This window comes from Hypanus sabinus, chromosome 13 (genome assembly GCF_030144855.1).
Source record: "Hypanus sabinus isolate sHypSab1 chromosome 13, sHypSab1.hap1, whole genome shotgun sequence".
Lineage (NCBI taxonomy): Eukaryota > Metazoa > Chordata > Chondrichthyes > Myliobatiformes > Dasyatidae > Hypanus > Hypanus sabinus.
In genome coordinates this window covers 67,010,660-67,031,176 of record NC_082718.1, presented here as the reverse complement: position 1 = coordinate 67,031,176, position 20,517 = coordinate 67,010,660, and the positions used below count along the sequence as shown (strand labels likewise).

The 20,517-nt window shown below is 48.7% G+C and overlaps 1 protein-coding gene across 1 annotated transcript in view; it reads right to left on the bottom strand.

The window, feature by feature from the left end:
* LOC132403373 (dynein axonemal heavy chain 3-like) overlaps positions 1-20,517 on the bottom strand; it is a 990,878-nt gene that overhangs the window by 59,118 nt on the left and 911,243 nt on the right. The window contains exon 66 of the mRNA XM_059986790.1: positions 9,412-9,672. Coding sequence (XP_059842773.1) covers positions 9,412-9,672 — 261 coding nt within the window. The remainder of the gene's footprint in view (positions 1-9,411; positions 9,673-20,517) is intronic.

The window sequence follows — 20,517 nt, the reverse complement described above, 5'->3', positions numbered from 1 at the left end:
GACTGTTCACATCTCCTGTCTGACAGTGTGACCCCCACCCCGACTGGTCACATCTCCTGTCTGACACTGACCCCCCACCCTGACTGTTCACAGTTTCTGTCTGATAGTGTGACCCCCCAGCCCGAGTGTTCACATCTCCTGTCTGACACTGTGACCCACCAACCCGACTGTTGACAGCTCCTGTCTGACAGTATAACCCCCCTACCCCCACTGTTCACATCTCCTGTCTGACAGTGCGACCCCCCCACCCCGACTGTTCACATCTCCTGTCTGACACTGACCCCCTAGCCCGACTGTTCACATCTCCTGTCTGACTGTGTCACCCCCACCCCGACTGTTCACATCTCCTGTCTGACAGTGCGACCCCCCACCCCGACTGTTCACATCTCCTGTCTGACAGTGCGACCCCCTACCCCGACTGTTCACATCTCCTGTCTGACAGTGTGACCCCCCAACCCGACTGTTCACATCTCCTGTCTGACAGTGTGACCCCCCACCCCGACTGTTCACATCTCCTGCCTGATAGTGCGACCCCCCCACCCCGACTGTTCACATCTCCTGTCTGACACTGACCCCCTAGCCCGACTGTTCACATCTCCTGTCTGACTGTGTCACCCCCACCCCGACTGTTCACATCTCCTGTCTGACAGTGCGACCCCCCACCCCGACTGTTCACATCTCTTGTCTGACAGTGTGACCCCCCACCCCGACTTTTCACATCTCCTGTCTGACAGTGCGACCCCCTACCCCGACTGTTCACATCTCCTGTCTGACAGTGTGACCCCCCACACTGACTGTTCACATCTCCTGTCTGAGACTGTGACCCCCCCCACCCTGACTGTTCACATCTCCTGTCTGACACTGACCCCCTAGCCTGACTGTTCACATCTCCTGTCTGACTGTGTCACCCCCACCCCGACTGTTCACATCTCCGGTCTGACAGTGCGACCCCCCACCCCGACGGTTCACATCTCTTGTCTGACAGTGTGACCCCCCACCCCGACTTTTCACATCTCCTGTCTGACAGTGCGACCCCCTACCCCGACTGTTCACATCTCCTGTCTGACAGTGTGACCCCCCACACTGACTGTTCACATCTCCTGTCTGAGACTGCGACCCCCCCCACCCTGACTGTTCACATCTCCTGTCTGACAGTGTGACCTCCCACCCCGACTGTTCACATCTCCTGTGTGATAGTGCGACCCCCCCAACCCGACTGTTCACATCTCCTGTCTGATAGTGCGACCACCCCACCCCGACTGTTCACATCTCCTGTCTGACAGTGTGACCCCCACACTGACTGTTCACATCTCATGTCTGACAGTGTGACCCCCCACCCCGACTGTTCACATCTCCTGTCTGACACTGCGATCCCACACCCCGACTGTTCACATCTCCTGTCTGACACTGTGACCCCCACCCCGACTGGTCACATCTCCTGTCTGACACTGACCCCCCACCCTGACTGTTCACAGTTTCTGTCTGATAGTGTGACCCCCCAGCCCGAGTGTTCACATCTCCTGTCTGACACTGTGACCCACCAACCCGACTGTTGACAGCTCCTGTCTGACAGTATAACCCCCCTAGCCCGACTGTTCACATCTCCTGTCTGACTGTGTCACCCCCACCCCGACTGTTCACATCTCCTCTCTGACAGTGCGACCCCCCACCCCGACTGTTCACATCTCTTGTCTGACAGTGTGACCCCCCACCCCGACTGTTCACATCTCCTGTTTGATAGTGCGACCCCCCCAACCCGACTGTTCACATCTCCTGTCTGATCGTGCGACCACCCCACCCCGACTGTTCACATCTCCTGTCTGACAGTGTGACCCCCCACACTGACTGTTCACATCTCATGTCTGACAGTGTGACCCCCACCCCGACTGTTCACATCTCCTGTCTGACACTGCGACCCCCCACCCCGACTGTTCACATCTCCTGTCTGACAGTGTGAACCCCCACCCCGAGTGTTCACATCTCCTGTCTGACAGTGTGACCCCCCCACCCAGACTGTTCACATCTCCTGTCTGACACTGTGACCCCCCCACCCCCAGTGTTCACATCTGCTGTCTGACAGTGTGACCTCCCCACCCCGAGTTTTCACATCTGCTGTCTGACAGTGTGAACCCCCACCCCGAGTTTTCACATCTCCTGTCTGACAGTGTGACCCCCCAGCCCGACTGTTCACATCTCCTCTCTGACAGTGTGACCCCCCCACCCCCACTGTTCACATCTCTTGTCTGACAGTGTGACCCCCCACCCCGACTGTTCACATCTCCTGTCTGACAGTGTGACCCCCACCCCGACTGTTCACATCTCCTGTCTGACACTGCAACCCCCCACCCCGACTGTTCACATCTCCTGTCTGACAGTGTGACCCCCCACACTGACTGTTCACATCTCATGTCTGATAGTGCGACCACCCCACCCCGACTGTTCACATCTCCTGTCTGACAGTGTGACCCCCCACCCCGACTGTTCACATCTCCTGTCTGACACTGTGACCCCCCACTCCGACTGTTCACATCTCCTGTCTGACAGTGTGACCCCCACCCCGACTGGTCACATCTCCTGTCTGACACTGACCCCCCACCCTGACTGTTCACAGTTTCTGTCTGATAGTGTGACCCCCCAGCCCGAGTGTTCACATCTCCTGTCTGACACTGTGACCCACCAACCCGACTGTTGACAGCTCCTGTCTGACAGTATAACCCCCCTACCCCCACTGTTCACATCTCCTGTCTGACAGTGTGACCCCCCACCCCGACTGTTCACATCTCCTGCCTGATAGTGCGACCCCCCCACCCCGACTGTTCACATCTCCTGTCTGACACTGACCCCCTAGCCCGACTGTTCACATCTCCTGTCTGACTGTGTCACCCCCACCCCGACTGTTCACATCTCCTGTCTGACAGTGCGACCCCCCACCCCGACTGTTCACATCTCTTGTCTGACAGTGTGACCCCCCACCACGACTGTTCACATCTCCTGTTTGATAGTGCGACCCCCCCAACCCGACTGTTCACATCTCCTGTCTGACAGTGTGACCCCCCACACTGACTGTTCACATCTCATGTCTGACAGTGTGACCCCCACCCCGACTGTTCACATCTCCTGTCTGACACTGCGACCCCCCACCCCGACTGTTCACATCTCCTGTCTGACAGTGTGAACCCCCACCCCGAGTGTTCACATCTCCTGTCTGACAGTGTGACCCCCCCACCCAGACTGTTCACATCTCCTGTCTGACACTGTGACCCCCCACCCCCAGTGTTCACATCTGCTGTCTGACAGTGTGACCTCCCCACCCCGAGTTTTCACATCTGCTGTCTGACAGTGTGAACCCCCACCCCGAATTTTCACATCTCCTGTCTGACAGTGTGACCCCCCAGCCCGACTGTTCACATCTCCTCTCTGACAGTGTGACCCCCCCACCCCCACTGTTCACATCTCTTGTCTGACAGTGTGACCCCCCACCCCGACTGTTCACATCTCCTGTCTGACAGTGTGACCCCCACCCCGACTGTTCACATCTCCTGTCTGACACTGCAACCCCCCACCCCGACTGTTCACATCTCCTGTCTGACAGTGTGACCCCCCACACTGACTGTTCACATCTCATGTCTGATAGTGCGACCACCCCACCCTGACTGTTCACATCTCCTGTCTGACAGTGTGACCCCCCACACTGACTGTTCACATCTCATGTCTGACAGTGTGACCCCCCACCCCGACTGTTCACATCTCCTGTCTGACAGTGTGACCACCCGACCCAGACTGTTCACATCTCCTGTCTGACAGTGTGACCCCCACCCCGACTGTTCACATCTCCTGTCTGACAGTGTGACCCCCCCCCACCCCGACTGGTCACATCTCCTGTCTGACACTGACCCCCCACCCTGACTGTTCACAGTTTCTGTCTGATAGTGTGACCCCCCAGCCCGAGTGTTCACATCTCCTGTCTGACACTGTGACCCACCAACCCGACTGTTGACAGCTCCTGTCTGACAGTATAACCCCCCTACCCCCACTGTTCACATCTCCTGTCTGACAGTGTGACCCCCCACCCCGACTGTTCACATCTCCTGCCTGATAGTGCGACCCCCCCACCCCGACTGTTCACATCTCCTGTCTGACACTGACCCCCTAGCCCGACTGTTCACATCTCCTGTCTGACTGTGTCACCCCCACCCCGACTGTTCACATCTCCTGTCTGACAGTGCGACCCCCCACCCCGACTGTTCACATCTCCTGTCTGACAGTGCGACCCCCTACCCCGACTGTTCACATCTCCTGTCTGACAGTGTGACCCCCCAACCCGACTGTTCACATCTCCTGTCTGACAGTGTGACCCCCCCACTCTGACTGTTCACATCTCCTGTCTGACAGTGTGACCCCCCACACTGACTGTTCACATCTCCTGTCTGAGACTGTGACCCCCCCCACCCTGACTGTTCACATCTCCTGTCTGACAGTGTGACCTCCCACCCCGACTGTTCACATCTCCTGCCTGACACTGCGACCCCCCACCCCGTCTGTTCACATCTCCTGTTTGATAGTGCGACCCCCCCAACCCGACTGTTCACATCTCCTGTCTGATAGTGCGACAACCCCACCCCGACTGTTCACATCTCCTGTCTGACAGTGTGACCCCCCACACTGACTGTTCACATCTCATGTCTGACAGTGTGACCCCCACCCCGACTGTTCACATCTCCTGTCTGACACTGCGACCCCCCACCCCGACTGTTCACATCTCCTGTCTGACAGTGTGAACCCCCACCCCGAGTGTTCACATCTCCTGTCTGACAGTGTGACCCCCCCACCCAGACTGTTCACATCTCCTGTCTGACACTGTGACCCCCCACCCCCAGTGTTCACATCTGCTGTCTGACAGTGTGACCTCCCCACCCCGAGTTTTCACATCTGCTGTCTGACAGTGTGAACCCCCACCCCGAGCTTTCACATCTCCTGTCTGACAGTGTGACCCCCCCAGCCCGACTGTTCACATCTCCTCTCTGACAGTGTGACCCCCCCACCCCCACTGTTCACATCTCTTGTCTGATAGTGTGACCCCCCAGCCCGAGTGTTCACATCTCCTGTCTGACACTGTGACCCACCAACCCGACTGTTGACAGCTCCTGTCTGACACTGACCCCCTATCCCGACTGTTCACATCTCCTGTCTGACTGTGTCACCCCCACCCCGACTGTTCACATCTCTTGTCTGACAGTGTGAACCCCCACCCCGACTGTTGACATCTCCTGTCTGACAGTGTGACCCCCCCACCCCGTTTTCACATCTCCTGTCTGACTGTGTGACCCCGCACCCTGACTGTTCACATCTCCTGTCTGACAGTGTGACCCCCCACACTGACTGTTCACATCTCATGTCTGATAGTGCGACCACCCCACCCCGACTGTTCACATCTCCTGTCTGACAGTGTGACCCCCCACACTGACTGTTCACATCTCATGTCTGACAGTGTGACCCCCACCCCGACTATTCACATCTCCAGTCTGACACTGCGACCCCCCACCCCGACTGTTCACATCTCCTGTCTGACAGTGTGACCCCCACCCCGACTGTTCACATCTCCTGTCTGACACTGCGACCCCCCACCCCGACTGTTCACATCTCATGTCTGACAGTGTGACCCCCACCCCGACTATTCACATCTCCTGTCTGACACTGCGACCCCCCACCCCGACTGTTCACATCTCCTGTCTGACAGTGTGAACCCCCACCCCGAGTGTTCACATCTCCTGTCTGACAGTGTGACCCCCCCACCCAGACTGTTCACATCTCCTGTCTGACACTGTGACCCCCCACCCCCAGTGTTCACATCTGCTGTCTGACAGTGTGACCTCCCCACCCCGAGTTTTCACATCTGCTGTCTGACAGTGTGAACCCCCACCCCGAGTTTTCACATCTCCTGTCTGACAGTGTGACCCCCCAGCCCGACTGTTCGCATCTCCTCTCTGACAGTGTGACCCCCCCACCCCCACTGTTCACATCTCTTGTCTGATAGTGTGACCCCCCAGCCCGAGTGTTCACATCTCCTGTCTGACACTGTGACCCACCAACCCGACTGTTGACAGCTCCTGTCTGACACTGACCCCCTACCCCGACTGTTCACATCTCCTGTCTGACTGTGTCACCCCCACCCCGACTGTTCGCATCTCCTGTCTGACAGTGTGAACCCCCACCCCGACTGTTGACATCTCCTGTCTGACAGTGTGACCCCCACCCCGTTTTCACATCTCCTGTCTGACTGTGTGACCCCGCACCCTGACTGTTCACATCTCCTGTCTGACAGTGTGACCCCCCACCCCGACTGTTCACATCTCCTGTCTGACAGTGTGACCCCCCACACTGACTGTTCACATCTCATGTCTGATAGTGCGACCACCCCACCCCGACTGTTCACATCTCCTGTCTGACAGTGTGACCCCCCCACACTGACTGTTCACATCTCATGTCTGACAGTGTGACCCCCCACCCCGACTGTTCACATCTCCTGTCTGACACTGCGACCCCCCACCCCGACTGTTCACATCTCCTGTCTGACACTGTGACCCCCCACTCCGACTGTTCACATCTCCTGTCTGACAGTGTGACCCCCACCCCGACTGTTCACATCTCCTGTCTGACAGTGTGACCCCCCCCACCCCAACTGGTCACATCTCCTGTCTGACACTGACCCCCCACCCTGACTGTTCACAGTTTCTGTCTGATAGTGTGACCCCCCAGCCCGAGTGTTCACATCTCCTGTCTGGCACTGTGACCCACCAACCCGACTGTTGACAGCTCCTGTCTGACAGTATAACCCCCCTACCCCCACTGTTCACATCTCCTGCCTGATTGTGCGACCCCCCCACCCCGACTGTTCACATCTCCTGTCTGACACTGATCCCCTAGCCCGACTGTTCACATCTCCTGTCTGACTGTGTCACCCCCACCCCGACTGTTCACATCTCCTGTCTGACAGTGCGACCCCCCACCCCGACTGTTCACATCTCTTGTCTGACAGTGTGACCCCCCACCCCGACTTTTCACATCTCCTGTCTGACAGTGCGACCCCCTACCCCGACTGTTCACATCTCCTGTCTGACAGTGCGACCGCCCACCCCGACAGTTCACATCTCCTGTCTGACAGTGTGACCCCCCAACCCGACTGTTCACATCTCCTGTCTGACAGTGTGACCCCCCCACTCTGACTGTTCACATCTCCTGTCTGACAGTGTGACCCCCCACACTGACTGTTCACATCTCCTGTCTGAGACTGTGACCCCCCCCACCCTGACTGTTCACATCTCCTGTCTGACAGTGTGACCTCCCACCCCGACTGTTCACATCTCCTGCCTGACACTGCGACCCCCCACCCCGACTGTTCACATCTCCTGTTTGATAGTGCGACCCCCCCAACCCGACTGTTCACATCTCCTGTCTGATAGTGCGACCACCCCACCCCGACTGTTCACATCTCCTGTCTGACAGTGTGACCCCCCACACTGACTCTTCACATCTCATGTCTGACAGTGTGACCCCCACCCCGACTGTTCACATCTCCTGTCTGACACTGCGACCCCCCACCCCGACTGTTCACATCTCCTGTCTGACAGTGTGAACCCCCACCTCGAGTGTTCACATCTCCTGTCTGACAGTGTGACCCCCCACCCAGACTGTTCACATCTCCTGTCTGACACTGTGACCCCCCACCCCCAGTGTTCACATCTGCTGTCTGACAGTGTGACCTCCCCACCCCGAGTTTTCACATCTGCTGTCTGACAGTGTGAACCCCCACCCCGAGTTTTCACATCTCCTGTCTGACAGTGTGACCCCCCAGCCCGACTGTTCACATCTCCTCTCTGACAGTGTGACCCCACCACCCCCACTGTTCACATCTCTTGTCTGACAGTGTGACCCCCCACCCCGACTGTTCACATCTCCTGTCTGACAGTGTGACCCCCACCCCGACTGTTCACATCTCCTGTCTGACACTGCGACCCCCCACCCCGACTGTTCACATCTCCTGTCTGACACTGTGACCCCCCACTCCGACTGTTCACATCTGCTGTCTGACAGTGTGACCCCCACCCCGACTGTTCACATCTCCTGTCTGACAGTGTGACCCCCCCCACCCCGACTGGTCACATCTCCTGTCTGACACTGACCCCCCACCCCGACTGTTCACAGTTTCTGTCTGATAGTGTGACCCCCCAGCCCGAGTGTTCACATCTCCTGTCTGACACTGTGACCCACCAACCCGACTGTTGACAGCTCCTGTCTGACAGTATAACCCCCCTACCCCCACTGTTCACATCTCCTGTCTGACAGTGTGACCCCCCACCCCGACTGTTCACATCTCCTGCCTGATAGTGCAACCCCCCCACCCCGACTGTTCACATCTCCTGTCTGACACTGACCCCCTACCCCGACTGTTCACATCTCCTGTCTGACTGTGTCACCCCCACCCCGACTGTTCACATCTCCTGTCTGACAGTGTGAACCCCCACCCCGACTGTTGACATCTCCTGTCTGACAGTGTGACCCCCCCACCCCGTTTTCACATCTCCTGTCTGACTGTGTGACCCCGCACCCTGACTGTTCACATCTCCTGTCTGACAGTGTGACCCCCCACCCCGACTGTTCACATCTCCTGTCTGACACTGACCCCCCACTCCGACTGTTCACATCTCCTGTCTGACAGTGTGACCCCCCCACCCTGACTGTTCACAGCTCCTGTCTGACACTGTGACCCCCCCCCACCCCGACTGTTCACATCTCCTGTCTGACACTGTAATCCCCACCCCGACTGTTCACATCTCCTGTCTGACAGTGTGACCCCCCCACCCCAACTGTTCACATCTCTTGTCTGACAGTGTGAATCCCCACCCCGACTGTTCACATCTCCTGTCTGACACTGTTTCCCCCACCCCGACTGTTCACATCTCCTGTCTGACAGTGTGAATCCCCACCCCGACTGTTCACATCTCCTGTCTGACACTGTTTCCCCCACCCCGACTGTTCACATCTCCTGTCTGACAGTGCGACCCCCACCCCGACTGTTCGCATATCCTGTCTGACAGTGTGACCCCCCTACCCCGACTGTTCACATCTGCTGTCTGACAGTGTGAACCCCCCACCCCGACTGTTCACATCTCCTGTCTGACAGTGTGACCCCCCCACCCCGACTGTTCACATCTCCTGTCTGACACTGTTTCCCGCACCCCGACTGTTCACATCTCCTATCTGACAGTGTGACCCCCACCCCGACTGTTTACATTTCCTGTCTGACACTGTTTCCCGCACCCCGACTGTTCACATCTCCTATCTGACAGTGTGACCCCCACCCCGACTGTTTACATTTCCTGTCTGATAGTGTGACCCCCTCCTTGCAGTTACCTCGGGATCTGCGTAGAGAGGCATCTGCTTTATATACTCCATGTAACCTGCATAGCTGCTGGTGTTGGGACAGATGTATGTTCCACTGGGAGAGAAGCTATAGCTGGGGTCGCTTATCACCGGCTGGCTGTAGATACCATGCAGGAGGCTGAGGAGGAGCCTCCGGTCGTTTTCGTCAGTGACACGGCCCCCGTAATTACACTCTCCTGTCATATAGGTCAGGGCCTCGAAGGGAACCTGGTTGTATTCATTCACGAAGACCTGTGGGCATGTCACCATGGAAACACGTTACGACAACCAAGCCTTCAGTCTCAGCTGTCCACCCCCAGCAGCGCACTATCCTTCCTGCTCTTTCTCCTGCTCCTGGAGTTGGGGGGGGGGGTGTTGCAAAGGGGGCTTCTATTTGTCAGTTGTTTTAGTGGGGGTGGGATGTTGTGGATGGGGGAAGAGGGTGTCCCTCCTGTTTCAGGGTTCCAATTCACCCGTGTTGGAAGTTTGCAATCTATCACTTAATTTGCAGAGCGTTGGGGTGCAGTGAATACTGCACCCCTAGAGTTATCGAATTTAAACCTAGACACCTCCCCTGCTCTTGTTGGTGATCACCTGGCAGAATCTTACATAGAGTGGACAGGGTTGCTGCCTCTGTCCTACACCCTTCCCATCCATCTCTTCAGCTGGCTGGCCATGTGGGTGAATAAACAACACAGATGAGGGCACCACGGAACAGGCCCACAGGCCCACAATGCTGTGCCAAGCCAATTAAATTAGTAATCGAATGGCCATCGAAACTAATTCCTCCTCCTGTCTATACAATCAAAGTTCAAAGTACACTTATTATTATCAGAGTTCCCTATACAACCCTTGTGTTTCATCTTCCTGCAGGCAGCCACAAAACAAATAACACAATGGAACCCATGGAAACCCCCACACCACAAAGACCATTAAACACCCAAGGTGTGAAAAAGAAAGAACAAACCGTATAAACAATAACAACGTAATCACACACAGAACGTCACCCATAGGGTCCCCCGAAAATGAGTCCACAGCCACAGAGCCAGTTCAGTGCTGAGGCAAGGGCAGCCAGTCCAGGACCCTGGTGTTGCAGGCCACAACTCTGGTGTCAGTTCAGTGCTGAGGCAAGGGCAGCCAGTCCAGGACCCTGGTGTTGCAGGCCACAACTCTGGTGTCAGTTCAGTGCTGAGGCAAGGGCAGCCAGTCCAGGACCCTGGTGTTGCAGGCCACAACTCTGGTGTCAGTACAGTGCTGAGGCGAGCAAGAGACAGAGTAGCGAGCTGGCCACCGGTTCATCCTCCACACTCAGCCTCGACACCTTAAACTTTTTAACATGGCTCTGTGCTTAAATTGGCTAAGTATCAGTTTGTTTTTTGTCCTTCGGCCTGGGCCTTGCTACTTCAATCCAGCCCAAAGTCTGCTCCAGCAATTATACTTGAGAGTCCATTTTGTCAAATCCTTCAGGATATCACAAAAACACCAGATTGCGCAGACAGTTTAAAAACCCAGCTCCCAAATGAAATTTACAGGAGGCTGATTGCAGTGATTATAGTTGAGAGAAGTATATTTACTAGAACAGTTGGTAGTTTTGTTAGCTGCCTGCACTGTCACCGTATATCACCAGCATCATTTTGGTTGGACACAGTGTCAATATCCTTCCATTTCCCTCACATTTATGTACCTATAGTGCCTATAAAAGAATTCCCCACCCCCCAACTCTGCCAGAAGTTTTCATGTTTTATTGTTTTACAACATTGAATCACAGTGGATTTAATTTGGCTTTTTTGACATTGATCAACAGAAAAAGACTCCTTCATGTAAAAGTGAAAACAGATCTCTGCAAAGTGATCTAAATTAATTACAAATATAAACCACAAAATACTTGATTGCATAATTATTCACCCCCTTAGTAGATGCACCTTTGGCAGCAATTACAGCCTTGCATCTGTGTGGATAGGTCTCTATCAGCTTTGAACATCTGAGGGTTACAACTCCCAAATTTTAAGAACTATTATAAAGCAAATCAACTTAGATTTATTGTGTCTTTTTCTGATCAAGATAAACCGGCATGGATTAGAATAGAGTTAGATAAGATAGGAAAAAATATACCAGAAGATTTTATATATAAATGGGAATCTAAGTGGATACGGGAAAAGAAAGAATCTCCTATATTAAAGCATTTGATTGACTTATGGAATAAGATAAATGTTGATGATGAGATAAAGAAATCTTTATTAGCAAAGAGACCTTTAATTCAAAATAGACTCATTCCTTTTACAATGGATAACCAACTTTTATATAACTGGTTTCAAAAAGGGATTAGATATGTAGGAGATTGTTTTGAAGGAGGTATATTGATGTCATTTGATCAATTAAAGAATAAATATAAAATATCAAATAACACTCTTTTCTGTTATTTTCAATTAAAGGGCAATTTAAGAGATAAACTGGGTCAAACAATGTTAATGTCAAAACCTAATGAAATAGAAACTTTAATTCAAAAAGGAAAAAATTAAAAATTTACGTCTAGTATGTATAGCTTGATTCAAAAACAGACAATTAAACCAGGAATTCATAAGTCAAGACAAAAATGGGAAACTGATTTGAATATTAAAATTGATGAAACAAATTGGTCAAGACTATGTCTTGACAGTATGACAAATACAATAAATGTCTGACTTAGATTAGTACAATACAATTTTTTACATCAATTATATATTACACCACAAAAAATAGATAGATTAAATCCAAATTTATCTGATCGATGTTTTCGATGTAATCAAGATATTGGTACTTTTTTACACTCTACTTGGTCCTGTGCCAAAATTCAACCTTTTTGGATAAATTTAAGAGTTTTATTGGAACAAATTATTGGAATACAACTTCCACATAACCTAATATTATTTTTATTAGGTGATATTGAAGAGATAAAACCGAAACTCAAATCAAACAAGTATCAGAAAGAATTTATAAAAATTGCTTTGGCAGTAGCCAAAAAGACTATTGCAGTTACTTGGAAATTGGATTCATATTTAAGTATGGACCATTGGAATAATGAAATTTTTAGCTGCATTCCAGTTGAAAAAATTACTTATAATTTAAGAAATAAATATGACATATTTCTGAAAATTTGGCAGCCTTACTTACAAAAGATAGGATTAAATATATAGGTGCTCCAAAGATAAAGTTATTTGTTATCTGGGGGAAAAATAAATATATATATTAAAGTTATTTTGAATTCCTTGGAGCATGTGGGGATTTTCCGATATCCAGTCAGTCAGTCAGTCAGTCAGTCAGTCAGTCTTTTTCTTTCTTTCTTCCTTCCTTCCTTCCTTTCTTTTTAGACAGGGATGTCAAGGGGGAGGGTTAAGGGGAGGGAGGAAGGCTGATATATATATATATATCATTATTCTACTATTCTATTTCATGTAATTATCTTAAAAAATTGAATAAAAAGTTTATATTAAAAGAAGCTTTGCACATCTGGACACTGCTATTTTTCTCAATTCTTATTTACAAAACTGTTCAAGCTCTGTCAGATTGCATGAGGATCATGAGTGAACAGCCCTTTTCAAGTCTTGCCCCAAATTCTCAATTGGATTATGTCTGGATTCTGACTTGGCCACTCCAAGACATCAACTTCATTGTGATTATGCCATTCCTGTGTAGCTTTGGCTAAATGCTTGGAGTCATTGTCTTGCTGGAAAACAAATCTTCTCCCAAGGCACAGTTCTCTTGCAGACTTCATCAGGTTTTCTTCCAGGATTTCCCTGTATTTTGCCCCATTCATTTTACCCTCTACCTTCACAAGCCTTCCAGGGCCTGCAGCAATGAAGCATCCCCACAGCATGATGCAGCCACCACTGTGCTTCACTGTAGAGATACACACAAAATGCTGGAGGAACTCAGCAGGCCAGGCAGCATTTATGGAAAAGAATACAGTTGACCCTTCAGCAGGACCCTCACTAGTTCTCCTCCTTGAATGGTCACTCAGCTTTTGAGGATGGCCTGCTCCAGACAGATTTACAGCTGTGTCATATTCTCCATTTCTTGATGATTGACTTAACTGTACTCCAAAGGATATTCAGTGACTTAGAAATTTTCTTGTATTCATCTTGTGACGTGCTTTTCAACAACCTTTATGTGAAGTTGCTTGGAGTGTTCTTTTGTCTTCATGGTGTAGTTTTTGCCAGGATACTGACTTGCCAGCAGTTGGACCTTCCAGATACAGGTGTATCTTTACTACAATCAATTGAAACACCTTGACATCGGACGACTTCCGGGTCACCATGGGAATGGCAGCGTAGGGAAAGGTCTCTTGACAAAAAAGAATGTAAACTGTCCCAAAGTTGAAATTAGACAAATATTTAGAATTGTATAACTATATCAATAAAAGGGGCAAGGATGATATCTCAGTACAAGAATAAAAAGCCCGCTCAGAAGGCTGATAAAAACGACGAGACACAGCAAGATGAGGGGCCTAGCTTCCCCACAGCTAGCCAGGAGGGAGATCGTGAGGAAGAGTCAGTGAACCTGACTTTGATTCTCAGAGAGATTTGTGATTTCCGACAAGATAACAACAAACAGCTGGAAGATATTAAAGGAGAAATAGTAAAAACTAATTTGAATTTAGATGAAGCTAGTGAGCATTGTGGGGACTGAGGACAGGCTGCAAAACACAGAAGTGATAGCAGAAATGCTTAAGTTACAACAGCAGCTCCAGTGGAAGCTAATAGACTGAGAAGGGAAAATATGAGGATCTATGGAGTTCCCGAAGGAGCTGAAGGTAAACCCGGATTGGTGACTCCCTTCGTGGAGAAGCTGCTTAGAGAGAACCTTGATATACTAGATGCAAAAGACCTACAGATACAAAGGACCCACAGGCGTTAGCACCGCAGCCTCGGGCAGACGCCCAGCCCAGATCGATTCTAATCAGATTTCTCAGCTACAGAACGAAGGAAGAAGTGCTTAAACTGGCATGGCAAAAGAAAGGCTTTATGTGGAGCAACTGTAAAATCAGCTTTGACCATGATTACACACCGGGGATCCTTGCCAGACGGAAGGAATACGCGGAAACACGGAGGGCCCTGAAGGAAAACAACAGATTCCAGACCCTGTACCTGGCGTGGCTAAGAGTCTTTTACGACAAAGGAACAAAAACCCTTTGTTTTCGTAGAGTGGAGGAGGCAACGTCGGACCTGGCGGACTGGGGACTACCTACAAAAGTTATCACCCAACCGGAGTCGCTACTGGAGAGGATTCGGCAGTCATGGCAGCCAGTACAGCGAGAACGCTCCACTCGAACCAAAGTAACTGCAAGCATACAGATGCGAACGTACAGAGAGTACAGACTAATTAAGAGAAATGACTGAAAAGAGTAAATCGGACTTAAAGGGAAAACTGAAAATAACTGAAAATAAACTAGACGGAATAACTTGAATGATAGCAATATGGTTGAGACACAAAAAGGAGAGAATTCTCTGTGACTGTTCACACTGTGGAGGGCCCTCTAACATGGGCTGGAGATAGAGGTTATCCCTCTGAACTGAGGCAGCTCAGGCCTCACTGTTGGAAGTCGGGGAAAACTTTCAAATATTCTAAGTTCAAAAATGCCTAGGGTTTGGTTTTGTGTTTTGGTGTACTGTTGAGAAGGGATTGCTTACTGTTTGCTTAGAAAAGGAGAGTGTTTTCTTTTCTAGAGAAAAATGCAAATTGAATCAGTAAAAATAATTTCCTATAAAGTTAATGGGGTTTTGAATCCAGTTAAGAGAAATAAGATCATGTGTAAATTGAAAAAAGAGAGGGCACAAATAGCTTTCCTTCAGGAAATGCACGTGAGCCAATCTGAACATGCAAAATTAAAAATGGGCTTTAAGCATGTATTTTATTCATTATATAAACTGAGCCACAAAAGAGGAGTAGCTACTTTAATATCAAGTACTCTTGACGATGAACATATTTCAGAGATTAAAGACAAGGATGAAGGAGTTGTAAGGATTACAGGAAGAATAGAAGGGACTGAAATAACATTACTGAATGTTTATGCTCCACCAGGGAGTGAATGGTCATTCTATAGACACATTTTTGACCTAATGGCCAGCTGTCAAGGAGTAGAAATTTGTGGAGGGGATTTTAATATTACAAACATAGATTAAACCCTGTATTAGATTCTTCAGGAACAGTTATTCAGAATAGACCTCTGACTAGGAAAGTGAAATCACTGATGGAGAAGTTGGGAACAATAGATATGTGGAGAGAATTACACCCCACTAGTAAAGACTATGCACATTATTCTTTCCCTCATTCAGCTTATTCAAGGATAGACTTTTTTTTAACATTTAACATAGATTCAGATTAAAAGAATGTAACATTGCAAGAATTGATCTGTCAGACCATAGCCCAGTCTCTATGTCTCTAATTCTGGAAAGGAAAATGAGGAAAACATTATGGAGGTTAAATCCACATAATAACCAGAGAGTAATTGAGAGAATAAGGGGAGAAATTAAAGAATTCCTAGACCTCACTGACATGGGAGAAACATCACCAGTGATCTTATTGGATACATTGAAAGCTGTACTGAGGAGAAACATCATTTCCATTACCAGTTATATGAAAAAATTCAAAGCACAAATATTAGCAGACCTTCAAGGAAAATTAAAACAACTTTAAGCCTCCAATGAGTCCCATATAGACACTTTACTGAATTCTTTAAAATTACCCAAGCTCACAGAATTACAAAATGAATGTTTATTAGAACCAGTAACTGCCAAAGAACTGAACATGGCCATCTCTAGATTAAAATCCGGAAAGTCTCCAGACTCTGAAGGGTTTACCTCAGAATGGTACAAATTGCTGAAGTCACAGTTAGCTCCATTATTGCTTAACACCTTTAATTGGATCTTACAGAGAGGAGAAATTCCACCTTCCTGGAGTTATTCCTAAAGAGGGTAAGGATAAACCAGAATGTGGTAATTATCAGCCAGTCAGTGTCCTTATTTCGGATTACAAATTATTTACATCTATATTAGCTCGAAGACTGGAAAAGCTTCTACTTGGCCTTATCCACTTAGACCAGACTGGATTCATTCAGCAAAGACAAACTCAGGACAACATAAGGAAAACTTTACACATACTAGAACAGGTTACTAAGAATGGGACAGAGACAATGGTAGTGGGATTAGATGCTGTGAAAGCTTTTGATTCAGTTATATAAAGTGTTAGGAAGATTCAGCTTTCAAGAAAAGTTTATTAAAGTAATCCAGACTTTATATGAGAGCCCTACAGCTCGAATTAAGATAAATGCGGACCTCTCGGACTCTTTTATTTTAGAGAGAGGAACTAGACTGGGATGCCCAATTTCCCCTTTCCTCTTTGCACTATACATTGAACCTCTTGCCCAATTAATAAGACAGAGTGAAATTCTAAAAGGTATCAAGTGGCAGGGATTAAACAGAAAGTAGCACTATTTGCGGATGATATCTTAGTTTGTTTGAGTGAACCAGAAAAATCATTCATAGGATTGTTTACACTGTTGGATGAGATTGGGAAAATATCAGGTTATAAAATTAATGTAAAGAAAATTCAGGTTATATCCCTGAAGCATCCAAAAAATGCAGCATCCAAAAAAATTGCAGGATATATATGATCTTAAGTAGGAAGCTAAATCATTAAAATATTTAGGGATAACTCTGCCAAAAGATCTTACAATACTGTCACAGGCAAATTATGGACCATTAGTTTCAGAGATAAAAGCAGATATACGTAGATGGAATCTTATCCCCTTCTTAAGTTTAAATTCAAGGATAAATATCATAAAAATGAATATTCTCCCTTGGCTACTTTACTTTTTCCAGAATTTACCTGTGGAGGTAGATAATAATCAATTTAGGGAATGGAACAAATGGATTTCCCACTTTATCTGGCAAGGAAAAAAACCTAGAATCCGATTTAACACCTTACAGTTAGTAAAGAAAGGAGGAGGTATGGCACTTCCTTGCTTGAGAAATTATTTTTATGCTTCACAGATAACCCCTCTGTTATACTGGTGTAATGGGGAATACCAGGCTAGATGGAAGGAAATAGAATTTGGATTGATTCATAGTTCTCCTCTACAGGTCTCAATTGCGGACAAAGGATTGATGGCCCAATTAGAAAAGATTAAAAACAGCTGGATAAATCTCACATTAAAAGTATGGCAGAATGTGATTAATTTATGTGGAATTTACAACACGTTAAAACTTTTTAGCTGGTGTGCTTATGATACCGAATTCTTTCCTAGCAGAGGAGATAAAAGATTTGAACTATGGATAAAGAAAGGTCTTATAACCTACCTCTCATTCACACATAAAAGTGTATTACAATGTTTTCAATCTTTACAGGAATAGAGCCTTTATCTTTATGTAGAGCCTAAATCTTTACAGCCGAGAACACAACGACTTTGTTAGGTACCTTCAAGTACGACACTACTTTAACCAGAGTTGTAGATGTACAGACTTATCAAAAGCAGAATTAGAAATTTTCAAGATTTTGAATTCGGCTTACAGCTCAATACCAAGTAAATCAATTTCTCGATTATATAATGTCCTCTCTCATGCCAAAAATGAAGACGCATTGTATATTAAAGAGAACTGGGAGTAAGAAGTGGGGTTGGTACTTTCAGAGGAGGTTTGGTGAAAAATATGCAGCTTTCAGTGGTCTTCAACTAACTCTTTGGTTTGGAGAGAACATTGCTGGAAAAATATTATAAGATACTTCAAGACCCCATACCAGGAAAAATATAAAGACTCAAACATGATGTGTTGGAGAAGATGTGGCTCCAAGGAGGCAAATCATTTCCATAGTTTCTGGGGCAAACACGAGGAAATCTGCAGATGCTGGAAATTCAAACAACACACACAAAATGCTGATGGAACACAGCAGGCCAGGCATCATCTATAGGGAGAAGAGCTGTCGATGTTTCAGGCTGAGACCCTTCATCAGGACTAACTGAAGGGAAAGATAGTAAGAGATTTGAAAGTAGTGGGGGGAGGGGGAAATGCGAAATGATAGGAGAAGACCGGAGGGGGTGGGATGAAGCTAAGAGCTGGAAAGGTGATTGGCGAAAATGCTACAGAGCTGGAGAATGGAAAAGATCATGGGACGGGAGGCCTCAGAAGAAAGAAAGGGGGTGGGGAACACCAGAGGGAGATGGAGAACAGGCAAACAACTAAATATGTAAGGGATGGGGTAAGAAGGGGAGGAGGGGCATTAATGGAAGTTAGAGAAGTCAATGTTCATGCCATCAGATTGGAGGCTACCCAGCCGGTATACAAGGTGCTGTTCCTCCAACCTGAGTTTGGATTCATTTTGACAATAGAGGAGGCCATGGATAGACATATCAGAATGGGAATGGGACGTGGAATTAAAATGTGTGGCCACTGGGAGATCCTGCTTTCTCTGGCAGACTGAGCGTAAGTGTTCAGCGAAACGGTCTACCTCACCAGCCAACTCACAGGTGAAGTGTCACCTCACCTGGAAGGACTGTCTGGGGCCCTGAATGGTGGTGAGGGAGGAAGTGTAAGGGCAGGTGTAGCACTTGTTCCGTTTACAAGGATAAGTGCCAGGAGGGAGATTGGTGGGAAGGGATGGGGGAGGACGAGTGGAAAAGGGAGTCGTGTAGGGAGCGATCCCTGCGGAAAGCAGAAAGGGGGAGAGGGAAAGATGTGCTTGGTAGTGGGATCCCATTGGAGGTGGCGGAAGTTACGGAGAATTATACGTTGGATCCGGAGGCTGGTGGGGTAGTAGATGAGGACAAGGGGAACCCTATCCCGAGTGGGGTGGTGGGCGGATGGAGTGAGGATAGATGTGCGGGAAATGGGAGAGATGCGTTTGAGAGCAGAGTTGATGGTGGACGAAGGGAAGCCCCTTTGTTTAAAAAAGGAAGACATCTCCTTCGTCCTGGAATGAAAAGCCTCATTCTGAGAGCAGATGCGGCGGAGACGGAGGAATTGTGAGAAGGGGATAGCATTTTTGCAAGAGACAGGGTGGGAAGAGGAATAGTCCAGGTAGCTGTGAAAGTCTGTAGGCTTATAGTAGATATCAGTAGATAGGCTGTCTCCAGAGATGGAGACAGAAAGATCAAGAAAGGGGAAGAAGGTGTCAGAAATAGACCAGGTAAATTTGAGGGCAGGGTGAAAGTTGGAGGCAAAGTTAATGAGATCAACAAGCTCAGCATGCATGCAGGAGGCAGCACCAATGCAGTCGTCGATGTAGTGAAGATAAAGAGGAGGATGGATACCCGTATAGACTTGGAACATGGACTGTTCCACAAAGCCAACAAAAAGGCAGGCATAACTGGGACCCATACGGGTGCCCATGGCTGCACCCTTGGTTTGGAGGAAGTGGGAGGAGTCAAAGGAGAAATTATTGAGAGTAAGAACTAATTCTGCTAGATGGAGAAGAGTGGTGGTAGAGGGGAATTGGTTAGGTCTGGAATCGAAAAAAAACCGAAGAGCTTTGAGACCATCTCGGTGGGGGATGGAGGTATATAGGGACTGGACGTCCATGGTGAAAATAAGATGGTGGGGCCAGGGAACTTAAAATCATTGAAAACATTCAAAGCATGAGAAGTGTCACGAACATAGGTGGGAAGAGATTGAACAAGGGGGGGAATAAAACAGTGTCAAGGTATGCAGAAATGAGTTCAGTGGGGCAGGAGCAAGCTGAGACAATAGGTCTACCTGGACAGGCAGGTTTGTGGATCTTGGGTAGGAGGTAGAAATGGGAAGTGCAGGGTGTGGGAACTATGAGGTTGGTGGCAATGGATGGGAGATCCCCAGAGCTGATAAGGTTGGTGATGGTATAGGAGACAATGCTCCTTAGTGGGGTCATAATCAAGGGGTAAATAAGAGGAGGTATCAGAGAGTTGTCGCTGTGCGTCGGCTAGGTAGAGGTCAGTACGCCAGACAACACCAGCTCCCCCCTTATCAGCGGGTTTTATAGTGAGGTTGGGATTGGTGCGGAGGGAGTGGAGAGCAGAGTGTTCGGAAGGAATGAGGTATTTTCTGGGATTGCCCTAAATTAAGTTTATATTGGAAAGGCATTCATAGAACATTA